This window comes from Moschus berezovskii, chromosome 8 (assembly GCF_049115385.1).
Source record: "Moschus berezovskii isolate FMDL1 chromosome 8, NW_MosBer_1.0, whole genome shotgun sequence".
Classification (NCBI taxonomy): Eukaryota; Metazoa; Chordata; class Mammalia; order Artiodactyla; family Moschidae; genus Moschus; species Moschus berezovskii.
The window spans coordinates 23,810,804-23,837,355 of NC_142467.1; the positions used below are offsets into that span (position 1 = coordinate 23,810,804).

The window sequence follows — 26,552 nt, forward strand, 5'->3', positions numbered from 1 at the left end:
ATCTCAAACTGGATTTTTTTTTTTTGTATTCATCAGATAATTTTCACTTATCCTTATTAAAATTTGTCTTATTAAATTTGACCCAGAGTCCCAAGAGCTTGAAAGAAAAGCTTAACTATACTTCAATTCCTTTAATTAATCAGCATAATGAGGGTAGGTGTGTTACAGCAGGAAGCAAATTCAACATACTATGAAGAAACTTTTTAGTAAAACTAACCTAGATAGTAAGATTCTTCAGTCTGAACACGCCTTGCCCATAGAGAATAAATACCTCTTCTGCTGTAGAATACAGAATTCTAATCTAGGCCTTAGTTCTAATCCCAACTCTTCTACCTATGTAACGATGTGACTATGAGAATGGAACGTATCATACCATTTCCTCAACTCTTCCCACTTTTCCTCAGTATGTTTTACTTCTACATATTAAGATCTGGCTGCCAGAATAGGCAGACAAGAGAATTAATAGCAAAGAAAAATATTCTCCACTGCCATCCTCCTGGAACAATAATCAGAGCACAGGTTTCAGCATATTACCAGGTTCAAGGCATAATTTAAAAACAATCACTCTGAAGGCTGTGGAAAGAATAACAGAAAACCATTCCATCCTGCTGGACAAATCCAAATGAGTGAATTCCTAAACTATAACGTTTAATATGCTTTGGTGATGCTGAATACTGTATTTGAAGTGAAAATGCTGCTTGAATGCTGATCTGTATCTAAAAATGCATATGTAGAATTATTTATACTGTGTCTAAGACTGCTGATAATGTACTTGTGATGACACTAAAAACAAGCCAGATATTCAAAATATAAAACCATGTGATAATATTTGTGTAATGTAACTAAATTTCTCCAAGGTTACTAGAAAATTATACATATATTTGGGAGATAAAGAATTTGAGAGCAAACACGTACAACCATTTGAGATTCCATGGTCAGTCTGACATAACATCATTTATGAGGAAGACCAAGAAGACTTTCAAAAAGGGATACAAACAAGCACAAACGTTAAAATATTTTTAATTCTTAGAAACTCATGAAAACTTTCTGAAAATTGGCAGCTACAGAATGATGTGGTTAACTTGGATGTGCTCGTTACAAATAAACAGCATGGAAAGGGCAACCCACTCCAGTGTTCTTGCCTGGAGAATCCCAGGGATGGGGGAGCCTGGTCGGCTTCCATCTATGGGGTCACACAGAGTCGGACACGACTGAAGTGACTTAGCAGTAGCAGTAGCATCAACAGTAAATGCATTTTAATGAAAAATTACTTGCACTTATGAATTAAGGTTTTTCATAAAAGAAATATATCTATAGCTGATTTCCCTGATCATGGGCGAGTTTCAAATTTAACAAGTATTTAAAGTTTAAGAAGGAGAAGAAAAATATAAAACTTACCACCTCTTCTACTAAGTCTTCAACAATAAGACCTTGTTCATCTGTTCTTAGATTTGTAACCCACATCCATCCATCTTCTAATTCGTTATGAACAATGAACATATCTCCTTTTAAGAAACTGAAAATAGTAATTATGAAGTTACCAAAATTAAATGAAATTTTCAAACATGGAAATTTATGTGATCATATACCACATCACAGAGATAATACTATAAAAATGCAAGGGGTTAAAGTCAAATACCCTAGATTTTTGTTCTGTTTCTGTCATCATTTACATGTAAAACTTTGAAGATACTTATAAATCTGAATCTTAATTTCATCATGTGAAAAATGGGTTTAAAAATGGTAACTTTACTATCTGTATCACTGGATTATTATTAGACTCAAACTTAAATTTATGTGGACCATAATTAAACATATATTACAGCTTTGGGGGTGTGACTACAAGAAAACTGAACTTTAAAATTTAAGTTTCAATGTTATTACCCTTTCAAAATTATAAACAAACATTAACTCATTCCACATACACAGGTTACTTTATAAAAAGTTTATTTTAAATAAGCATAATTAGCCTTATCACACAGATGCTTATGAAACTAACATTTCTCTCATAAAAAAAAAAAAATAGGGTTTATTTAATTCACTCAGCTACCCACGGTCCAACAAGTACAGCACTCTTTCTCCAAAAGTAGAACCAAGGGGTATGAAAACACATGCATGTTTTTTCTGTCATCAATATCCAAGTGGAGGGATACATATATATACACACACACACATATACACACACACACACACACACACACACAATACAGTTTATTTTCATTGTCGTCTAGATGTTTTCAAGTTTTACCCAATCACAGAACTAAAAAATTGTTAATGTATTTCATCAATACAAAACCCACTAATAATTCCTTGGACTTTTCCTTTTAGGCTTGTACAAATGCTTTTGAGTGGCTAAGATTTTAAGAATGACTGGATGCTACCACTAACCCTGTATCTATATCCTTATCAGTCACATGTATGTATTTAATCAATTTTCCTTTCAGTCTTAATATTCAAACCAAATATTCAAACTTAACATACAAACCAAAGTTGTAGTAAGTAAATCTGTTCTCATGTCTTTGAAAACTTTGTTTTTCTCTAGACTATCAGAAGCTTGTTACTTGGAGTAGTTCAAGAATAAAAACTGTACATCATGCTTGAAATACACTCTTTTTGAATAAGCACAGAATACTGCATTCTACCTTGATTCTAAAGGTCTTAACAGTGACCAATATTTTACTAGCTGAAAGGTGGCAGACACAACCACTTAGCCAAATAAATTGTTCTTTTCCAAAAAAAAATAGATACATTAAGAAAATAATCATGAGTAAGTAAAAAGAGAGTGTGTATGGACAAGAAGTCAAAGAGAAATGAGAAATGTCATGTTTCATTTTTGGTCAAATGCAGTCGTAAGAGGTTTTTTTTTTTTAAGTTGTTTACTTCTTTTATTGTTGTTATACTACCAACTTTTTATGATGCAAAAAAAACACAATGAAAATAAAAAGCCTACTAGCACCTAATAAGATAACAAACATAATCCTAAGATTATGTATTATTTTGCATTTTTCTTCAAAACACATTAAAGTGCTTTATTAAATTTTATTAATTTTCAGATGTTTTTCCTTAAAAAAAAAAAAAAAAGAAAACTTCTCAGTTACGTGTATGTGTTAGTTGCTCAGTCATGTCCGACTAAGTGCAACCCTATGGACTGTAGCCCACCAGGCTCCTCTGCTAATGGGATTTTTCAGGCAAGAATATTGGAGTGGGTTGCCATTTCCTTCTCTAGAGGATCTTGCCAATGAAAGGATCAAACACAGATCTCCACACTGCAGGCAGACTCTTTACTGTCAGAGCCACCAAGGAAGCCCTCTCAGGTATATACAAACTTAAAAAGACTCACAACTTCATACATATTTATGTCATTCTAATTCGTGTTTAAATTTTCACCTTCCTAGATCAGAAGTATTCAACTTTTGGAAGGTCTCTCAGGACCCAACTATACTTTTAAAAATTGATACCCTAACAGGTTTTCTCATTTATTCATTTACATGAATTATATATCTATTGATGTTTACCATATTAGAGTTTAAAATGTAAATATTTAAAAATATTTATTAACTCCTTTAAAATATTAACATACCCCATTATCATGATAATACAAAAAATAATTATAATTTTTACAAGTTCAGTAATATTATTGTCTTGCATTTTTGTACATGTCTGGCTTAACTGAAAACTACTGGATTCTCCTGTTTCTGTATTCAATCTGTTGCTATATAGTGTTTTTGCTTAAAGTATATGAGGAAAATCTGGCTTTATACAAATATGTAGCCGTGAAAGGGATGAGTATATTAATAGCCTTTCAGATAACTATAGATATTCTATGACATTAAACCTAAAACTTGACAGTTGTACTTTTTTGGAGGTTGGTTATAATGTGGAATATAAACTACGCATCTGTGAACTTTCTGTACCACTCCAATAACACCTATTGGTCTGTTTTACCCTTTGAGTAGGTCTTTTGCCCAGCCATAATTTGGTAACAACATGCATTGATCACTTAGAAAATACTGTTTCACTGAGCTATGCAGATCCATCCAGATATAAATATGTTACACAGTATCAAAACATCACATTCTTCAATATCACCACCAATCTTGTCAGAAAAGTCATGAAGTATCTAGGAAGCTGTCAAACTCCTGATGGCAAATATAGGGTATCCAAAATTCTAATTTTTCCCTGAAAGCTCAAATTGTCATTGGCAACAAATACTGTCAGTTATTCCTCTTTTAAAAAGGTTAGATACTCAAGTCTGAATAACCATAATTTGCCTGTCAGTTATTCTCTCAAGTGAAAATGGTGTGCACAAAAAAAGTAGCTAGTTCAGCTCTCAATGTACCTCTTTTCCTCAAAACACTGAACTTTGGTACACAGTAGAGGTGCTTTGTGAATATGTTCCATCTCATCACAAAGATAATAAAAAGACAGTAGCCATAGGTTGAGATTTAGAAAATAAATATGCTTTCGTATCTCACCAAGAACAGTCATGTGAAACCAGCGATTTTATTTAACTGCAAGCAAGGGGCAGTGAAAAATACTATATATTTGTTACATTGTCTTGATTCGTGCTAAGGCACCAACAGTTTTACTGTCTTTGGCTTTTCAGTTCATTTTAGTACCTTCTAACAAAAGTTATCACTACATTTTAAATGCTGTTGTTGATTTCCATGAGAAGCTTTAACTCAGAGCCAGTAATTATTCAAAGCAGCCTTAACATTTTACAAGTAAGAAACAAATCAAATCAGAAAGCTGGTAGCTTACAGAGATACAGATAATTTGATAATTGATTATCAACTTATATAGTAAATTTGATAATCATCAACTTATATAATAAATTCTACAGACATAATAAAAACAAACTGTATAAATTATATACTAAAAAAATTTACTATGTTCTATAGTTTTATACCATTAATAACAAAATTATTCACTCATAATGTAAAATAAAAATTAAATCATCACTTGAGTAATGTTTACAGATGAGGCATAAATGTCATATAATAAAAATTAAAATAGAGTACTGAATATAATAGAACTCTTACTTTGTAAGATAGTCTAATAAAAGCTAAGTTATTTCTCTTGTCATCTTCACTGTGGCTTCTCTGATCCAAATCCACAGTCTGAACAGATAAGCCAACACAGGGAGACAGGAACAATGGACATAACATTAAAGACATGCTTTGCTGGATGCTATTTCCTCAATTTCCAAAACCTTCCTAGTCCAAGAGCTACAAATTTTCAAAGTCTGTTTCAAATGCCTATAAATGAAAATATATTATAAAATACCTTATTTCATCAGTGTCTGGTACTTTTGTGTAAGGGAGAATGGCTCGGACACGCCTTCTATCTTCTACTGGCTAGAAACCATAAAAAAATTGATTTACAGAAGAAAACTTTTCTATGTCAAAGTCAAATTGGGTATGTCCACATAAAAAGTCAATGAAAATCCACATTATAGAATCCTAGGATCAAACTATTTTTTACTGGGGGGCTCTAAAAATCCAAATCCTAGAAATGCTCTTCTTGTTGTGTTTTTGTTTTTATAAAAATTCTTTTAACAGTATATTAAATATGTTTTTAATCAGGTATTATGAGATATCACTTAATTTTAAATAAACTGCAGAACATACAAAGTAACCTTTCTCCAATGACGCACAAGACATTTCAAAATCTTAGAGCAACTTCAGCATTAGTACTATGATATCAGTAATTACTCCTCATTTACTAAGAAATATTTGTTAGGGTATCATCATACAGTATGATAAAAAATCTAGTAAACACAAAGTAAAATCACTCTTTTTTAAAAGAAGTTGCCAATTTTGCTCTGACACTACAACCAGAATTAAATCTTGAATTATAACAAACATCACGAGAAACTGAACAAGAGCTAATCCTATTAGTAAAGTGAAATAAAGTTTTCAAAGACATTTTAACTTGCCTCTGGCGGTGCAACTGGATAAAGCAGTTTTTCTCCTTTAAGCAAACAGGAAACATGACTGTAATAACCTATTAGGTCTGACAGAGAAGAAAAACGTCTTCCACCAATGTAGTAATCTCCACACATAGCAATAATCCTATTTGTACAGGAAAAAAATACAATATAAGAAAAACCTTTATAGTCAATTTTTAAGACCAAGTTCCATAGAAATGAGAAATCTGTAATTCTCATACTTTTCCTTTACCTGCATCCCTGTATTAAAATACCACTTATTAATACCTTCATCATATGCAAGTTACTTGAGGCTATTTCTTTTTGAAAAGATATAGCATACATTTGAAATGATATACATATCTGACTTATAAACCTCAATTACTTAATTCATTAAAATAGTTATAAATCCATCCTCAGACACCTCTCCTTACTTTCCATATTTAAGACAAAAGAGCAATTTTAATAATTTTCTTAGGCTTTTAAAAAAGTAGCTTACAGAGCTCTTGAAATATTTAGAGTATAATAATTTCACATTCCACATGTGTGATGATAGTACTTTTAAAGCCTATTTTTAAAATCTAAAAATTAAGGGTATACAAACACTTTATCATTTAACTTTACAGGCACTAGATGATTTTTTTCAACATCTCCCATAAAAATGAAATCAAAGACAATACTATATGTAAATATATTGATACAGGCTTTTATAGCTGTACTTGAAAACCCAGATACCTGTTTTAACTGAATGAATAGAGTCTAGAAAGAATTTCAGAACAGAGAAGGTAAAATGAAGTAAAGGCCACTTTTAAAATACAGTTCCTGCATTTTCTATTACTCAGTGATCTGAAAGTATACATTTCTTTTTTGCTAAAGTTTCTTTGTAATTCTTTGTACTTTAAAAGCAGTAACTATATTTATAATCAGCAAAAGAAGTCCAGTAATACTGTTTTTAAACAAAAATATAAGCATTAATAATATCTATTCTAAAACACTTATTAAATCATTTAATTGAAAACATTTCTTTATCCATTATTTAAATGTCACTAAAGCGGGTATACTTATGAATACTACAAGCAAAACAGCTATAGGATGTAGCCTCATAATAGGAATAAAGACTTACCTAAAATGGTTGACAACGTTCGTCTGGCTAAGAAAGGAAAGTACAAAGGACCCTGGCCTCCGATCACTCTCTCTTATAAGGTAACTGCCGGACTTCCCTGCTTGCCTGAGGCGTTCTTCTGCTATAGTTCTATCAAGTTTTCCATGATACCACCTAAGAAAGAAAGTTGAAACATTAGAATAAAAACAGAAACCATAAATTACTATTGGTAGTTAAAAAACATACTATGACATACTTTGCATACCTACATGTAACAAACATTTACATTTTACTCTGAAACATTCATTCCAATTTTAACTCAATTATTTTTAATTTCATACCCTCTCAAAAATAATGAACTCATTTACTCATTTTTTAATCTGTTCTATAAAGCTCAGGCTTAACTAAACACCTCACATATTCACCTCTTCTACTTCTGCCCATCTCTTGAACCCCCAGGACTGTCTCTCTGTTCAAGACACAAACACTTCTTACAATCAAAGGCCTAATTTGAAAAATAAGAGTAAGATGGACAAATGGAAATAATACTGTCTAAAGGCTACTATTCTCATTTTCCATTTCAATATGAAGCTGGTTATTTCCTTTTGTCTTAAGATGATCCACTCCATAACCACACATTTGAACTCTTCAAATATAACAAACAGGTGAGAAATAAATAATAACTTTGTCTCTTCTATTTTTCCTCCTCTCAAATTAACTATCTTCTACCTACCATACTACTAGATGATCTGCTTAAATGACTGGCTACAACCCTAGCATCATCCACACTACCAATCTATACCTATAAAAGCCACATGGATTGATATAAACAAACTGGAATTTTCATATGGCCATAGTAACAAATCTACAAAGTAATTGTTATAAAATATTTTCACACTTTCACTATATTAGTCATCCAAATTTATCCTTGGTACTTACAGTCTAACTTGAAACACTGAGAGGAAAACAATAAACATTTACATTAACAATACATTGACATACATATTCAGTTCAGTTCAGTCGCTCAGTTGTGTCCGACTCTCTGCGACCCCATGAGTCACAGCACGCCAGGCCTCCCTGTCCATCACCAACTCCCAGAGTTCACATACATATTATCTAGCCATAAATTGACAGTCAAAACTATTATAGTACTATGACTGTTTCTGTAAGCTTGATGTAGTGAAAGTTTACTATTCTTGACTTCTTAGTTTTTAAAAAAAATACTTAAAACTTCTCACAAATATTTTTAATTTTCTTCTAAAACCCAACCTATTTATTTGAAAATTTGTGTATAAGACAAATAAAATAATGAAAAAACAGTCATGGAACTTCACTGTAACTTAATAGGAAAAAAACAATTGTAAACCATTAGTATTAGAGGAAGAAGCAGAACAACAAATAAACACTGTGTTCCTCTAAAATCCTAGTCTTCACTTCAACCATTCTTTGAGGCTACTGACAAGTAAATTTAACTATTAAGATCTGTGTTCTTTAAAATTCAATAGGAAAAGCTTGGACCAATGATCATTTAAAGCTTTCTGAAAAGCTAAATTTCAATTACAGATGATCAGAACAAAATTTTGAAATTCCAGTCTCGAAGTTTATTTAGCAGTGAAAATACATGGTTCAACTTTGGAATGTCAAACAGGTACATTCCTTATTACCTAAAGTAGTGGAGTTAACACAGAGAGCAGATTTACACATTCAAGAAAGACAAAATTAAGGACAGTTTTAAAACTATTTTTGTGTACTTGATATTTGTTAAATTTCTGTTGTGTTTTAAGGAAAACATCAAAATTAAAAGATTTTTTTAATCTCATTTTATGAACTCACTGTAAGATGATACATGGAGGTTCATGAGGCATTACACAATCCTATGTTATAATAAACCCCTAACTAAAGACTTATATCTGTGATTTTCAGTTTTTACATCTGTGTACTTTCTGTAAGATTCTGGTATTCTAACGGGTATTCAGTTCAAAACAGAGACTTAAAACTAAATAAACAACTTTTGTTTCCTGATTATTAGTAAGTCCCTTTATGCAAAAGCCCTTAAGTTTTGAACACATTAAGTAAAACATGTCAATTCTTGATTATGACTATAACAAAATTATAGGCATATGAGCATATATGGAGTTAAATTTCATTCTCAAAAGTGTTCAAACATTCCACTGCTACAAGTCTCTGTTCAAGGAAAAAAACTGAATGGTCTTACTCAGAAAACTTAGAATTTCTTGATCTATGTTCACTTCAAATTAACAAGATGAATCATACTAGCAAGAATATTTTAACTGCATCTGCACAGATAAGATGCTTGCAATGGCACCTCCTAAATGTCTTCAAAAGAGGTTAAATGGACTGGTGAGACTAGGACTTACCAGAAACCTCCATAATCACGGTCAAGTCTCTAACTCTTGTACCTCATTACCATCACTTGTAAAAAGCGGGGAAATGGTCTTCATCTCAGCCTTAAAATATATTAAATATTTGTCCTAAACTCCTTCAAAGAAATACGTAAAAATGAAAAAGCACTACCACAGGCTGTATAGGTACATAATAACTAACTTCACAGAAGGTTGCATAGTATTATTATAAATAAATACATACAAATTTGATACATATAGATTATAAACAATACACACAGACTGCTGCTGCTGCTAAGTCACTGCAGTCGTGTCCGACTCTGTGCGACCCCATAGACGGCAGCCCACCGGGCTCCCCCGTCCCTGGGATTCTCCAGGCAAGAACTCTGGAGTGGGTAGCCACTTCCTTCTCCAATGCATGAAAGTGAACAGTGAAAGTGAAGTCGCTCAGTCGTGTCTGACTTAGCGACCCCATGGACTGCAGCCTGCTAGGCTCCTCCGTCCATGGGATTTTCCAGGCAAGAGTACTGGAGTGGGTTGCCATTTCCTTCTCCGATACACAGAGTACAGGACTAAATCAATGTCATCAATGAAAATCTCAAATTTTATACTACGGCGTAACTGACTGCTTAATTTGTGGATCACCTAAGCCTCAGTTATCTTCCTATTTTCCAGTCCTGTTTACTTTCCATCTAATTTTGGGAAGAGGACAGGAAATATCAATCTTCATTTCTACTAAAATACTGATTTTAAGAGGAAATTTCTTTTCCCAAAACATCTCTTTGAACTTTACAGATCACACATATTAACTGACACTGGAATACTCCCATTCCTCCTGGCAATTCTAGACTTCTAGGAGCCCTCAAACAGCCTTATTCCGCCCCAATGTGGATATATTTTTTGGAGGGATAGCAAGGACAATATGCATTTCAGATACTGTGACTTAAAGTTGCCTAATACTTTAATGGTAAAATATCTAACGTTCTCCTATTTAAAAGTAAATTTTCCCTCTCTCATGTTCTGTCTTTTAAGGAAGATTTGAAAAAGAAACGGCAGGAAATTGAGAAGTAAATATATTTTTCTCAGCTAGTTTTGCCATTTTTTGTTAAGAAATCTTACAAGCAGACATAGTAGACACTACACAATCACTGTATCTAAGATAAAACATCTCTAATTTTATTGATTTGGTTCTTCTCCCTTTGTTTCTTGATGAGTCTGGCTAGTGGTTTGTCAATTTTATTCACCTTCTCAAAGAACCAGCTTTTGGCTTTGTTGATTTTTGCTATGGTCTCTTTTGTTTCTTTTGCATTTATCTCTGCCCTAATTTTTATGATTTCTTTCCTTCTACTGACCCTGGGGTCAGTGTGAGAGATCACAACTGACAACACAGAAATACAAAGGATTATTAGAGAATACTATCAGCAATTATATGGCAATAAAATGAATAACCTGGAAGAAATGGACAAATTCCTAGAAAAGTACAACTTTCCAAAACTGAACCAGGAAGAAATAGAAAATCTGAACAAACCCATCACAAGCACGGAAATTGAAACTGTAATCAAAAATCTCCCAGCAAACAAAAGCCCAGGTCCAGACGGCTTCACAGCTGAATTCTACCAAAAATTTAGAGAAGAGCTAACACCTATTCTACTCAAACTCTTCCAGAAAATAGCTGAGGAAGGGAAACTTCCAAACTCATTCTATGAGGCCACCATCACCCTAATCCCAAAACCTGGTAAAGACCCCACAAAAAAAGAAAACTATAGGCCAATATCACTGATGAACATAGATGCAAAAATCCTTAAAAAATTCTAGCAATCAGAATCCAACAACACATTAAGAAGATCATACATCATGACCAAGTGGGCTTTATCCCAGGAATGCAAGGATTCTTCAATATACGCAAATCAATCAACGTAATACACCACATTAACAAACTGAAAAATAAAAATCATATGATTATCTCAATAGATGCAGAGAAAGCCTTCGACAAAATTCAACATCCATTTTTGATAAAAACTCTCCAGAAAGTGGGAATTGAAGGGACATACCTCAACATAATAAAAGCTATATATGACAAACCCACAGCAAACATTATCCTCAATGGTGAAAAACTGAAAGCATTTCCCCTAAAGTCAGGAACAAGACAAGGGTGCCCACTCTCACCACTACTATTCAACATAGCTCTGGAAGTTTTGGCCACAGCAATCAGAGCAGAAAAAGACATAAAAGGAATACAAATTGGAAAAGAAGAAGTAAAGCTTTCACTGTTCGCTGATGACATGATCCTCTATACAGAAAACCCTAAAGACTCTACCAGAAAACTACTAGAGCTAATCAATGATTACAGCAAAGTTGCAGGATATAAAATCAACACACAGAAATCCCTTGCATTCCTATACACTAATAATGAGAAAATAGAAAGAGAAATTAAGGAAACTATTCCATTCACTGTTGCAATGAAAACAATTAAATACTTAGGAATATATCTACCTAAGGAAACAAAAGACTTGTACATAGAAAACTATAAAACACTAGTGAAAGTAATCAAAGAGGACATGAATAGATGGAGAAATATACCGTGTTCGTGGATTGGAAGAATAAATATTGTAAAAATGAGTATACTACCCAAAGTAATTTATACATTCAATGCAATCCCTATCAAGCTACCAACAATATTTTTCACAGAACTAGAACAAATAATCTCACAATTTGTATGGAAATACAAAAAATACAAAAAACCTCGAATAGCCAAAGCAATCTTGAGGAAGAAGAATGGAACTGGGGGAATTAACCTGCCGGACTTCAGGCTCTATTACAAAGCCACAGTCATCAAGACAGTATGGTACTGGCATAAAGACAGAAATATAGATCAATGGAACAAAATAGAAAGCCCAGAGATAAACCCACGCTCCTATGGACACCTTATCTTCGACAAAGGAGGCAAGAATATAAAATGGAGAAAAGACAGTCTCTTTAACAAGTGGTGCTGGGAAAACTGGTCAGCCACTTGTAAAAGAATGAAACTAGAACACTTCCTAACACCGTACACCAAAATAAACTCAAAATGGATTAAAGATCTAAATGTAAGACCAGAAACTATAAAACTCCTAGAGGAGAACGTAGGCAAAACACTCTCCGACATAAATCACAGCAGGATCCTCCAAGACCCACCTCCCAGAATATTGGAAATAAAAGCAAAAATAAACAAATGGGACCTAATTAAAATCAAAAGCTTCTGCACAGCAAAGGAAACTCTAAGCAAGGTGAGAAGACAGCCTTCAGAATGGGAGACAATAATAGCAAATGAAGCAACTGATAAAGGATTAATCTCCAAATTATACAAGCAGCTCCTGCAGCTTAATTCCAGAAAACTAAGTGACCCAATCAAAAAATGGGCCAAAGAACTAAACAGACATTTCTCCAAAGAAGACATAAAGATGGCTAATAAACACATGAAAAAATGCTCAACATCCCTCATCATCAGAGAAATGCAAATCAAAACCACAATGAGATACCATTTCACACCAGTCAGAATGGCTGCTATCCAAAAGTCTACATGCAATAAGTGCTGGAGAGGGTGTGGAGAGAAGGGAACCCTCTTACACTGTTGGTGGGAATGCAAACTAGTACAGCCACTATGGAGAACAGTGTGGAGATTCCTCAGAAAACTGGAAATAGAACTGCCATATGATCCAGCGATCGCACTCCTGGGCATACACACCGAGGAAACCAGAATTGAAAGAGACACATGTACTCCAATGTTCATTGCAGCACTGTTTATAATAGCCAGGACGTGGAAGCAACCTAGATGTCCATCTGCAGATGAATGGATAAGAAAGCTTTGGTACATATACACAATGGAGTATTTCTCAGCCATCAAAAAGAATGCATTTGAATCAGTTTTAATGAGGTGGATGAAATTGGAGCCAATTATACAGAGTGAAGTAAGCCAGAAAGAAGAACATCAATACCGTATATTAACGCATATATATGGAATTTAGAAAAATGGTAACCTGAACCCTGTATAAGAGACTGCAAAAGAGACATAGGCATTTAGAACAGTCTTTGGGACTCTGTGGGAGAGGGTGAAGGTGGAATGATTGGAGAGAATGGAATTGTAGCATGTATATTATCATAAGTGACCAGTCCAGGTTCGACGCATAAATTTTCCTCTGTTCATTTCTTTGCATTTGTGCTTTTTTAATAAAATTCTTTTTTAGATATAAAAAAAAAAAAAAAAAGACACCACCGGAATGAGAAGCCCACCAGCACAACAAAGAGTGACCCCCACTTGCCACAACTAGAGAAAAGCCCATGGAACGACGAAGACCCAGCACAGCCAGAAATAAATACAGAAATACAACTTTTTTAAAAAATAAAAAGTATAAATTCTAAAAAAAAAAAATAAGATAAAACATCCAAGATAAAACATATTAAATAAGTTAACTAGAAAAAACAAGTTGGGCAAGCTATAGGACCATCTTATTTCTAAATCTAGAATCACATAAATGTTTTTATAAATGCATGTTTTACACTGGTGCAGTATGTTTAAGGGACTTTGGAAAGGCTAATCAGGTAGAATAATAAAGAGATCTATACAATAACAATAACAATAAAAAACAACCTGGTGTGAATATAGACAGACACTTAACTCGAACTATTTAACTAACCTGACAATACTAAATGGAAACTGTCTACTACAGTAGAAACAATTAAAATAGCACTATCAACAAACATCCTTTGTCTAAAAAGGAAACTAAATTGAAGTTCCTAGCAGATAACTTTTACTTTCCACTATGCTATTCCTCCTAGCTGACAGGCACCAAAATTCTGAGAGAGAAACATATGCAGAAATCTAACTGCCAAAGTTTCTTGTCACCTGAATCACCTGGAACTCTGTGTGCCTGATCATATCACGAACTAAAGTTTTTCTGTAACTCTCAAAGACGTGTTAATCATTTTCTCACACATGCTGTCCTTTCTGAAATTAAATTGGTTACTTCAGACTAGTAAGACATAAACTAAAAACATATGCTAAAACTACTATAAACCTCCTGCAATTTCCATTTCCTCTTAACGAAACACATTATACAGTGTAAGCTCGTGGTTAACAAAAATAAATGGACTTTTTAAAGAGGAAAGTAAAGATACCTTACAGTAAACGATTTTATTTAGTCCTTTTTTTCTGCAATATCACTATGCAGACAGACTAAAATCTGGTCACTAGTAATTCACCTGAACAATCACTAGACTAAGTCTAAGATGTGCAGTATCCTTAGACCAACTACAGCAAAATTAATATTCATGTGTATGTTCGACCTCTTGAGTATACTTGTATGTTCAGGCAAGTAAGCAGTATGTGTGTGTGTGTGTCTATGCATCTAGTTGTATATCTCAGATTAAATTAGCTCATGAAAAGAGTAGAAATTCTATTTCCTTTTGCCACAGGTGACATTTGGACCTAGAGGTTTAAGTTCTGGAGGAGTATTTTTAAGGAAACAGCACTATTATATATCCACAAATTCAGTTTAATGACAGACTGATCCTACTAAAGGTAGGATCAAATAACATGATGCTTATGCAATCAAAAAATTACAGTGAAGTGCACTCAACCAAGATAGTCTCGTTCTCACTAACCTAACTCCTATCACCTCAAAAAACATAATGAAAGGTAGAGAGACCCACACTATTTCCAAAAATGCTGTACACTAATCAAACACATTAAAGAAATTTTTTGAAAGAATCAAAAAAAAAAAAAAAAGGAAAAGCATAATACTTACTAGCAGGAGACTAACAGTTCCTACCTCACATCTTCCAGCTATTATATCTGTGGAATTTCATTTATCAAAAAACTACCATTTTTTACAGTTTAGTTTTTCTTAGAACTTCAACAATTATAGTTCATGCCAGTAACTAAGAACATGAAAAGGGGGCAACAAAATGAGACTCGTGACTATCTGGTCCAATGAATGCATTACTGTAACACAGTTGTAAACTATCTTGAAGGGCAGTTTTTCTCCTTAAAAATACTTAAAAAAAAAAAATTTCACAATGTTCGAAATCTTTGGAGGGTATGGTGATTCAGTGGCTACCTACTGTAATTACAACATTTCTTAACCTGTATTTTAAGATATTTCTTTAAAATACTGAGTCTGAAGTTTAAAAGCAAACTTTAGTCTGGCATGGGCTTCAGTCCATGGCCAATAAACTATGCGTCAAGCACTGTGCTGCACGGTAGAAAAACAAATTACCACCACAGAACACCACTACATGTAAGTTTATGGTTTCTGATCTCGAGGAGAATACAGACAAAACAGGCAATGGTAATCTGGTACAGCAAGTACCAGAATGTGGGGGCAAATGGAAAACTTCAGTCTTAGCATTTTAGTGTGCACCTTCTGAAAAAAACTGATGGCTAAAGAGAAACCTACGAGGTAAGAAGCAACTAACTCAGAGAGAGCAAAGGACTGAGAATGGGAGAAAGATGTCACAGGCAGAGGGAAATGTAAAGGCAAGCAAAGGCCAAAAAAAGCTTATATACAGATATGGGAACATGAAAATATTTTAAACTTTCAAAATACACTTTGCAAGTCTAACTCTTAACAGATAATATGGAAAGAATATAACCTGAATTAGACTAGACTTAAGACCTCACTTGAACTTTCTCGGTACCTCAAACAGGATCTCAGAGAACATTTTAAAAGTTCAAAATATTCTCAGATCTATCTACTCATCTGCTCTCAGCAATAATCTCCTGGGCTGGCAGATATCAGAATATGTCACTCAAAGTTCTCCACTGTGAGTCCATTCAGTTCAGTTCAGTTCAGTCGCTCAGTTGTGTCCGACTCTCCGCGACCCCCATGAATCACAGCACACCAGGCCTCCCTGTCCATCACCAACTCCCGGAGTTCACTCAAACTCATGTCCACAGAGTCGGTGATGCCATCCAGCCATCTCATTCTCTGTCGTCCCCTTCTCCTCCTGCCCCCAATCCTTCCCAGCATCAGAGTCTTTTCCAGTGAGTCAACTCATCGCATGAGGTGGCCAAAGTATTGGAGTATCAGCTTCAGCATCAGTCCTTCCAATGAACACCCAGGATTGATCTCCTTTAGAATGGACTGGTTGGATCTCCTTGCAGTCCAAGGGACTCTCAAGAGTCTTCTCCAGCACCACAGTTCAAAAGCATCAATACTTCGGCGATCAGCTTTCTTCACAGTCCAACTCTCACTTCCATACATGACCACGGGAAAAACCATATACTCTCTCCTATATAGGGCTTCCCTGGTAGCTCAGCTGGTAAAGAATCCCCCTGCAGTGCAGGAGACCCTGGTTGGATTCCTGGGTCAGGAACATCCCCTAGAGAAGGGATAGGCTACCCACTCCAGTATTCTTGGGCTTGCCTGGTGGCTCAGAATGTAAAGAATCTGCCTGCAATGCGAGAGACCTGGGTTCGATCCCTGGGTTAGGAAGATCCCCTGGAGGAGGGCAGGGAAACCCACTTCAGTATTCCTGCCTGGGGTATCCCCATGGACAGAGGAGCCTGGAGGGCTACAGTCCACAGGGTCACAAAGAGTCAGACATGACCGAGCAACTAAGCACAGCACATACGTCCCTTATATCCCAAACAAATTACCTTTATTCATTCAACAAATATTTAAGCACCTACCATGTTTAGGAACTGTTTTAGACAGTTTTCCTCCCTATGCTTTTTCAAAATGTGTTTCCTATTTAACATTTTTTAAAGGAGATGAAAAGATAATGCAACTTAGCCAAAGATCATCCTACATTTTTATTTTATATGGGTTTTTTGGTTTTTATTTCCTCAGAAATTTCTATTTCTCTATTCTCACTCATGAAAATATCTGTATCTCTTCAGCTCAAAGTATAACTTTTGTGAGGATGATTCCCAAATTCTTAGATGGCTGACTTTCCTCCCAAGCTTCTAAGTTACCAAGTACCTTCTAAGAAGTTTCAGCTTAAGGTGACTGCGTGTCTGTGTGCACGTGCACGCACTCAATCATGTTTGACTCTTTGCAACCCCCTTGACTATAGCCCGCCAGGCTCCTCTGTCCATGGAATTTTCCAGACAAGAATACTAGAGTGTGTTGCCATTTCCTTCTCCAGGGGATCTTCCTGACCCAAGGATCAAACTCGTGTCTCTTGTGTCTCCTGCACTGGCAGATGGATTTTTTACCATTGCATCACCTGGGAAGCCCTAAGGTGACTATAGGTCAGCAGCTATCCTTAAGCAAACACATATATCCACACACCCCTTCTGCTTTACTCCTCTATACTGTTAATGGCAACAGCACCTTTCTGAGCGTTTAGACTCAAAACTTCAAAAGTAAAACTGATTCCTTCCTATTTCTCTAGCCGTAACACTTCTGCCAGCTTGCAAACTGCATCTCCAACATCACTGGAGCTGCAACATGCAAATTATTCTCTAGTTTTCCATTTCCTCTATTTCCTACTTTGATAGATTTGAACATCTGTCTTGCATGTTTTCTAAAATTTAATAAAATTATAAACAGATTGTGTAACAAATTACCGAAGTCACAGAAAAATTTGATTAAATTTTTGAACTTCCACTAATAGAAATCAAAGGATCAGCCTGTATATTCACTTTTTTAATTATTTTTACCTGATATATTCAATTTTATTTTTACCTGAAGTATATTCAATTTCATATCAACGTTGATTCTTAAGCAAGACAAATAACCATAATTGCTAGGAAGTATTTAATTTGCTTGATTACTTTTAGATAAAAACAATAGAAAAAAAGACTGTTGTTCTGAAACTGCTCCTTCTTGTTTAAGTACATAAAACATAACACCAACAGCTGTTTAACCCTCTCTCAAATCAGCATTCAAACAGGAGAAAAACTGTACTCTGTAATAAATTTCAGATTGAGACATTCTCTGAAGATCCTAGAAGATAGCTACTTCTTTAAAAACACAACATTTATTAAAAAGAAAGCTTTTGCCCCTTAGATTAATAAGAGCTGCAAAATAATTCTGTACTTATTTATAAACACAGTGACAATGAAAATTAAAACATCCCTTTTTTAACAATATTATTGATTTTAATATTAATATAAAACTCTATATTTTAAATAGTTTCATTCTGCCTAATTCCCAGGTTGAAAGATCCAGCAGTTGGAAATGCAGGTTGTCAGTTATGGTTGGCTGTAGAGTTAGGAATGATTTATGTTGAAAAATACTGTATAACACTAGGTGAACCTGATGGTTATGTGCCCTAGATCATATATACTCATATTTTGGAGATGCTAAAGAAAATCCTTTGGACTATTATACCCGTTGTTGAGTGCATTATTCAACTGATAAGTCAAATTCAACACATCAAAAAATGACCTCACTATAATACTTCCCCACATCCTTTCTCTTCCTTCTCCCCTGCTTCTCATCTTGACTTATGTTACACATCAATCCACTCTCCCAAATTATTAACTAAAACTATATATTGCTGTATTTTTAAGGTTAAAAAAAAATTACACATTGTTCTACTTAGTGGAAACTTCTCATCAGTACCTCTTAGTCCCCTGTTTATCTCATATCCAATTGGTCAAAAAGCCTGGGCAATTCCAAATTCCTTTTATTTATCTAATCTTTTCCTTTCCCACTGTCAATATCCTTCCTTATCATGTCCTGTAGTAATTCCTGCTCTTCTATTTCCTTTATCTGTAGTAACACTTCCCCAAACAGCTATGCCTGAACTGCATCTCAAAAACTGAAATGGCCCCGTTGCTTATAGAATAAAATCCAAACTACTGACATGACATTCAGTAAAGAATTCAATCCTTTCAGTAAAGAATTGAATTCTTTTCCACTCTTCACAAGACCATTTGTCACTTCCTAAACACATCAAATGCATACTTTCAAGCCTCTATCCCTTTGATCATGCTCTTCCTTTCACTTGAAATGTCCTTACTGTCTTCAGAAATTCATGCCATTCATCATACGCCTATCACAAGTGCCATCTCCTTGAATCCCTGGTCATAATTAATCTTCTATCATGCTCCAGCTTATTTCTTATACGATTTTTTTGATATTTTGTCTTATTATAATATAGTTACACACGATAGTGTGTGAGCCAGACATCACAGAGCGTGAAGTCAAGTGGGCCTTAGACCACAGACAAAGCTAGTGGAGGTGATGGAATTCCAGCTGAACTATTTAAAAATCCTAAAAGATGTTTCTGCTAAAGTGCTGCACTCAATATGTCAGCAAATTTGGAAAATTCAGCAATGACCACAGGACTAGAAAAGGTCAGTTTTCATTCCAATCCCAAGAAGGCAAATGGCAAAGAAAGTTTAAACTACCATATGACTGTACTCATTTCATATGCTAGCAAGGTTAACGCCAAAAATCCTTCAATCTAGGGTTCAACAGTACATGAACCAAGAACTTCCAGATATGTACAAACTGGATTTAGAAAACGCAGAGGAACCAGAGATCAAATTGTCAACATTCGTTAGATCACAGAGATAGCAAAGGAATTCTAAAAAAACACGTACTTCTGCTTCACTGACTAAGCTAAAGCCTTTGACTGGGTGGATCACAACAAACTGTGGAAAATTCCTCAAGAGATGGGAATACCAGACCATCTTACCTGCCTCCTGATCAATCTGTATGCAGGTCAAGAAGCGTCAGTTAGAACCAGATATGGAAAAATGGACTGATTCCAAATTGGGAAAGGAGTACATCAAGGCTGTTTATTGTCACCCAGCTTATTTAACTTCTATGCAGAATACATCACGCAAAATGCTGGGCTACATATGAAGCACAAGCTGGAATCAAGATTGTCAAGAGAAATATCAACAACCTCAGATATGAAGATGATACCACCCTAATGGCAGAAAGTGAAGAGGCACTAAAGGTCTCTTGATAAGAGTCAGAGGAGCGTGAAAAAGCTGGCTTGAAACTTAAGGTTACAAAAACGAAGGTCACAGCATCTGGTCCAATCACTTTATGGCAATTAGAGAAACAATGGAAACAGTGACAGACTTTCTTTTCTTGGACTTCAAAATCACTGTGGATGGTGACTGCAGTCATGAAATTTAAAAGATGCTTGCTCTTTAGAAGAAAGGCTATGACAAACCTCGACAGTGAATTAAAAATCAGAGACTTCGCTTTGCCAACAAAGGTCAGGCTTCCCTGGTATTTCAGCTGGTAAAGAATCCGCCTACAATGCAGAAGATCCTGGTTTGATTCCTGGGTCAGGAAGTTCCCCTGGAGAAGGGATAGACTACTCACTCCAGTATTCTTAGGTTTCCCTGGTGGCTCAAATGATAAAGAATCCACCTTCAGTGTGGGAGACCTGGATTCAATCCCTGGGTTGGGAAGATCCCGAGGAGGGCATGGCAACCAACTCCAGTATTCTTGCCTGGAGAATCCCCATGGACAGAGGAGCCTGGTGGGCTACAGTTCATGGGGTCGCTGAGTCAGAGATGGTATATTAAACATCAAAGACATCACTTTGCCGACAAAGGTCTGTATAGTCAAAGCTATACTTTTTCAGGTAGTCATGTACAGATGTGAGAGTGAACTATAAAGAAAGCTAAGCAATTAAGAATTGATGCTTTCAAATTGTGGTGCTAGAGAAAACTCCTGGGAGTCCCCTGGAGAGCAAGGAGACCAAACTATTCAATCATAAAGGAAATCAATACTGAATATTCAACCAAAGGACTGATGCTGAAGCTCCAATACTTTGGCCACCTGATGAGAAGAGCTAACTCATTGGAAAAGACCCTGATGCTGGGAAAGACTTGAGGGCAAGAGGAGAAGGGGAAAACAGAGGATGAGATGGTTGGTTGGATGGTATCACCAACTCAATGAACATGAGCTTGAGCAAAACACTGGAGAGAGGGAAAGACAGGGAAGCCTGGCATGCTGCAGTCCATGGGGTTGCAGAGAGTTGGACACAACGCAGCTACTGAACAACAACAATATAGTCAGTCATTTTCATATCTATTTTCTCCATTAGATTTGGAAAGTACTTGAGGATACTGGGACATTTAAGTAATCGTCACAGTTCTCTACTCTAGCACTTGGCACAATAGTAGGCACTGACAGGTGGAAGGCTAAGAAAAACAAATTTGTCAAAAATTCCTGCCTACACTGAAATTTTCAAGTTATAATCCCTGACTGGAATTCACATGGTGAATGCCTTGCATTCTCCCATTCAAGCTATTTCCTCAACCTGCACTGTCCTCCCACCTCCATTCTAGAGATCTTTTATCACTCTTCCCTCCAGGGAACACCATGCCTCCTGGCAGAGCCCAAATTCCACCTCCTCAATGGCATCTCCTAAAGACCACTCTGCCCCATGTGATGGTTTGATCTAAAAATCATCTAGTATGTGATGCCTTGTGGTTACATCCGTTTTCCTAGCAGAGAAACTGAGAAGAGATATTACTTTCCTCATCTAAATACCCCAACCTCTTCTGCTCTGAACTCCCACAATACTGGCAATCTATACAAATTGCTGACACTCAAAGATGCTGATACTCGGCACACATCCCATTCAGGAAAATCACTCAACACTCACACCACCCTCTGGCTACTCTTTCTCCCCCACTTCCAACAACACAGCTCCTGAGGAAGCTTTCATTTTCTTTGAAGAATGTAGCCCAGTCAATCCTGGTCATGCCATGGTACAGGGTACAAGCAGGGTTTTTCACACTGAAAGTGAGAATCAGTCATCTTCTGAAGGTAAAAGCTATCAGATGCAAGAAAGAATCTTTGTTCATTATGCTTGCCAGGTTTTCCACTACTTCTTAGAGCCAGTCTGTAATAAGAATGAAGGTGACAGGATGGAACTGAAGATTCATGAGAACATTTAAATTCCTACTGCAGTTATCTGAGATCCCAGTTACAAGCCTACTCTTCCCTTAATTTAGCTAATCATCTCGCCCTTCTATCACCTCTAGACCAGTTTTTTGGTCTCCAGGTCTTCTGACCTATTTTAAAAATTACTTGACCCCCCAAAAATGTGTTTATGTAAGTTGTTTCTATAAATATTAACAGAAATTGAAACTGAGAAAATTTTAAATAGTTACTATTATCAATATAAAAAACATATTCCTTATGTAAGACAATTTCCAAAAGAATATTTAGTGAAAAAAGTAGCCTCATTTTACATTTGCATATACTCTTTAATAGCTAACTTAAGAGAGCTGGATTCTCATATCTGTTTCTGAATTCAATCAGTTGTTGATTGTTTTGGTTCATAAGTTATGAAAATGGCTATTCAATGTAGCAACTTAAAAGTTAAAATGTAGAACCTAACCACACCCAGAATGTTCCATACACTGCTATTAAAATCCACTGGTATACCATTTATTCATGTACATTTTGTAGCATCATGAACTAGCCACTTGGCAATACTGGTTCACTGAGTTATGAAGATCTTCCAAATGTTAACATGCTTTATTTTATATCAAAATATCACGTTCTTTGTGTGACAACTACACAGCTGGCCTGGGTTGTTTGAACTGCCTATCTCCCCTTTGCCTCACTCCTAGGAGATAACCTCAAAGCACTTGAAAATCCTGTCCAGTTAAGACTGTTTTTGTTTATTGAGAACCTTGGACCATGCCAGATCATTTACACTAATATTATTTGCAGTGGAGGGCTTCGTTCACCTCTGAAGTCAAACTGATGGTGTAAAAAAAGGTCAGCCACAAGGGGGCATAAGGCCTACATGACTAAACCTCAATAAAAATTTTAAACACCAAGGCTCAGGTGAGCTTTCCTGATCAGCAATACTTCATACATATTGCCCCACACTGTTACCAGGAGAATTAAGAACTGTCTGTCTGACTCCACTGTGCAAGGACAACCAAAAGGATGCAATTAGTCTCTCCTGGATTCTGACCTATGCACTTTCTTTCTTAGCTGATTGTAATCTGTGTCCTTTTGCTATACAAAACTGTTACAGTGAGTGCAACAGCTTTGCCAAGTTCGGTTGATCCCCCTAGAAAATCACTGCATCTGAGGATGGTTTTAGGAACCTTCAACAACCACCATCAATATAACAAGGGTGTCATAAATCCTTTCAGGTAATAAGTGTAACTATGAAGGAAAAGTGGAACTGCTTTCAAAAAACTGACCTGACTCTGGGTTTGGTAGGTTTTCTTCAAGAAATACAAAGCAACGCATGTGCATATTATACATGTTTTCTTGCTGACCACAGTTATGCTCTAGAGTTCAGCATAAAGGTTTTAATTTTTGTTTTGTTTTAGTAAGATGTCATGTTCGTTGCTAATTCTAGCTATTATAATTGCATATGTGAAGAATATATTGTAGTTTATGGGTTGGATAGCATTTCAAATAAATGGTTTATTTAAACATTGACCTGAAATTTTTGGAGATGCCTGTCAACTGACATTTTTTTCTTAGCCCAAGAAAGGAGTCTAAATTATTAACATTCAGTTGAGTCGCTCAGTCGTGTCCGACTCTTTGTGACCCCATGAATCACAGCACGCCAGGCCTCCTCCCTGTCCATCACCAACTCCCAGAGTTCACTCAAACTCATGTCCATCGAGTCGGTGATGCCATCCAGCCATCTCATTCTCTGTCGTCCCCGTCTCCTCCCGCCCCCAATCCCTCCCAGCATCAGAGTCTTTTCCAGTGAGTCAACTCTTCGCATGAGGTAGCCAAAGTATTGGAGTTTCAGCTTCAGCATCAGTCCTTCCAATGAACACCCAGGATTGATCTCCTTTAGAATGGACTGGTTGGATCTCCTTGCCGTCCAAGGGACTCTCAAGAGTCTTCTCCAACACCACAGTTCAAAAGCATCAATTCTTCGGTGATCAGTCTTCTTCACAGTCCAACTCTCACATCCATACATGACCACTGGAAAAAACCATAGCCTTGACTAGACAGACCTTTGTTGGCAAAGTAATGTCTCTGCTTTTCAATATGCTATCTAGGTTGGTCATAACTTTCCTTCCAAGGAGTAAGCGTCTTTTAATTCCATGGCTGCAATCAGCATCTGCAGTGATTTTGGAGCCCCAAAAAATAAAGTCTGACACTGTTTCCACTGTTTCCCCATCTATTTCCCATGAAGTGATGGCACCAGATGCCATGATCTTTGTTTTCTGAATGTTGAGCTTCAAGCCAACCTTTTCACTCTCCTCTTTCACTTTCATCAAGAGGCTTTTGAGTTCCTCTTCACTTTCTGCCATAAGGGTGGTATCATCTGCATATCTGAGGTGACTGATATATCTCCCGGCAATCTTGATTCCAGTTTGTGCTTCTTCCAGCCCAGCGTTCCTCATGATGTACTCTGCATATTTAGATGTATTATTTTAAATATATTAGGAATTTAAATATAAGCATGCCACTTTATCTTGGAGCACAAATTCTTCACAAATGATTTTTTTTCTTTGGAAACAAGCTGCAAAAATATCTTAAACTATACACAGTCTGTAAGTGAGTATAGCATATAAAGGTATATGAAGCTTACAGTATGTAATGTTTCATCCAAATATTTGTTTTATTTTGAAAAAATGCTAAATGGTTTAATAGTGCCATAGAAATCTCTGCCCAGAAAAAAATAGTCATCAGAAAAGGAATTTAAGTATTTAGAAAGCTCTCAAACTTATAGTGCAGATAACAAGGTTTCCAAAATTCTAATGTTTACTTGAATGCTCAAATTCTGCTTGAAAGCACCACTGTCAGTTGCTAAGGGGCTCACTTTGTTCTTTCCCCCAGAAAAATTTCTATCAAATACTCAAGGTTGACCAACCACAGTTTGTCTGTCAGTCATTCTTTATAGTAAGACAGTGTGCCATGAAAGCAGCGGCCAGTTCAGCTCCAACTCAATCACACAACTGCTTTTCAAGACAGTGTACTTAGGGATACAGCATTATTAGTTTTCCATTTTATCACACTAAATATTGAAAAGACATACGCTTGAACTTCCTTGGTGGTCCAGTGGTTAAGAATCCTGCCAATGCAGGCGACACAAGTTCCATCCCTGTTTGGAAAGATCCCACAGGACCTTAGTTGCTGCGGGGCACCTAAGTCCCTGCACCACAACTACTGAAGCCCCGCATGCCCCAACTACTGAAGCCCAGGCTCCTAAAGCCCTGTGCACTGCAACAAAAGCTCTACTGCAATGAGAAGTCCATGCACCACAACTTGCCAGCAGCCCCTGCTCACCACAACTAGAGAAAGCCCACACACAGCAAAGAAAAATCAGTGCTGCAAAAAATAAAAATAAAAGACATGCACTCAAGGATTGCAAATTAATAAAACATGCACTCAAGGATTGCAAATTAATAAAACTAATAATTTTCAGTGCCCCAAAGACATTCTTAATTGAAACTTTTTTTTCTTTTCTTTTTTCTTTACAACTATATGGTAGTGGTGAAATCTAGTACCGTTTGGTGACACTACGTTTATTTATACTGAAGTTACAGAAATACTGCTTTGCACCATCAGTGCAAATGTCAACAAAGTAAAAATGGCAAATAATAGCTTAGCATTATGAAAACCTTTACAGAACTCCAAAAGGTCTCAAAGAACCACAAGATTTGAAGTCAATATCCTAGTCAAAGCAGACTACAAGAGTCTATTCTAGGGAAGCTATTCTAACCTAAACCATCTGAGCTAAGCCTGCCTGTCATCTTTTATATGGAAGACAAGGCCACTGTCAATATTATAACCAAAAATTTAATTCTTCCCTCTCTTTTACGCTAGGCTCACCCAGCCTCTATTAGTTATGAAGTTGGGGTTGTCCTTGTTTCTATATAAGATCAACTCTGTTACAAAGCACCCTATTTCCAAATATTTTATTAATTCAAACATAAATTTTATTAATATGTTTCAGAATTTTTTAACTTTCAAGCTTTGAAATCTTTCTTCTACTTATTAATATTTTAATGATCAATTCCATTCTCTTTAGATTACTAATTTTTCTTCAGTTGATTCACAGGTTTGAAATCATTTAAAATTCCCTAGTTTCTCCTTGATGTGTGCTACATTCTTTACCTTTGAAATAGTTTCAGCAATTATTTAGGGTTGTTTTACAGATGACTCTAAATTATGCACAAAGAAATGAACTTCTAATCAGCCAATCATTAACTGACCTTCAAAATCAATAAGCTCATTGACAGGACTTGCTACCG

At 35.8% G+C, this 26,552-nt stretch overlaps 1 protein-coding gene across 3 annotated transcripts in view; it reads right to left on the bottom strand.

The window, feature by feature from the left end:
• RASA1 (RAS p21 protein activator 1) overlaps positions 1-26,552 on the bottom strand; it is a 117,014-nt gene that overhangs the window by 47,687 nt on the left and 42,775 nt on the right. For all 3 annotated transcript variants that reach the window (XM_088838482.1, XM_088838483.1, XM_088838481.1), the window contains exons 2-5: positions 7,053-7,205; positions 5,939-6,074; positions 5,287-5,357; positions 1,399-1,516 (exon numbers count right to left, since the gene is read on the bottom strand). In XM_088838482.1, coding sequence (XP_088694608.1) covers positions 1,399-1,516; positions 5,287-5,357; positions 5,939-6,074; positions 7,053-7,205 — 478 coding nt within the window. The remainder of the gene's footprint in view (positions 1-1,398; positions 1,517-5,286; positions 5,358-5,938; positions 6,075-7,052; positions 7,206-26,552) is intronic.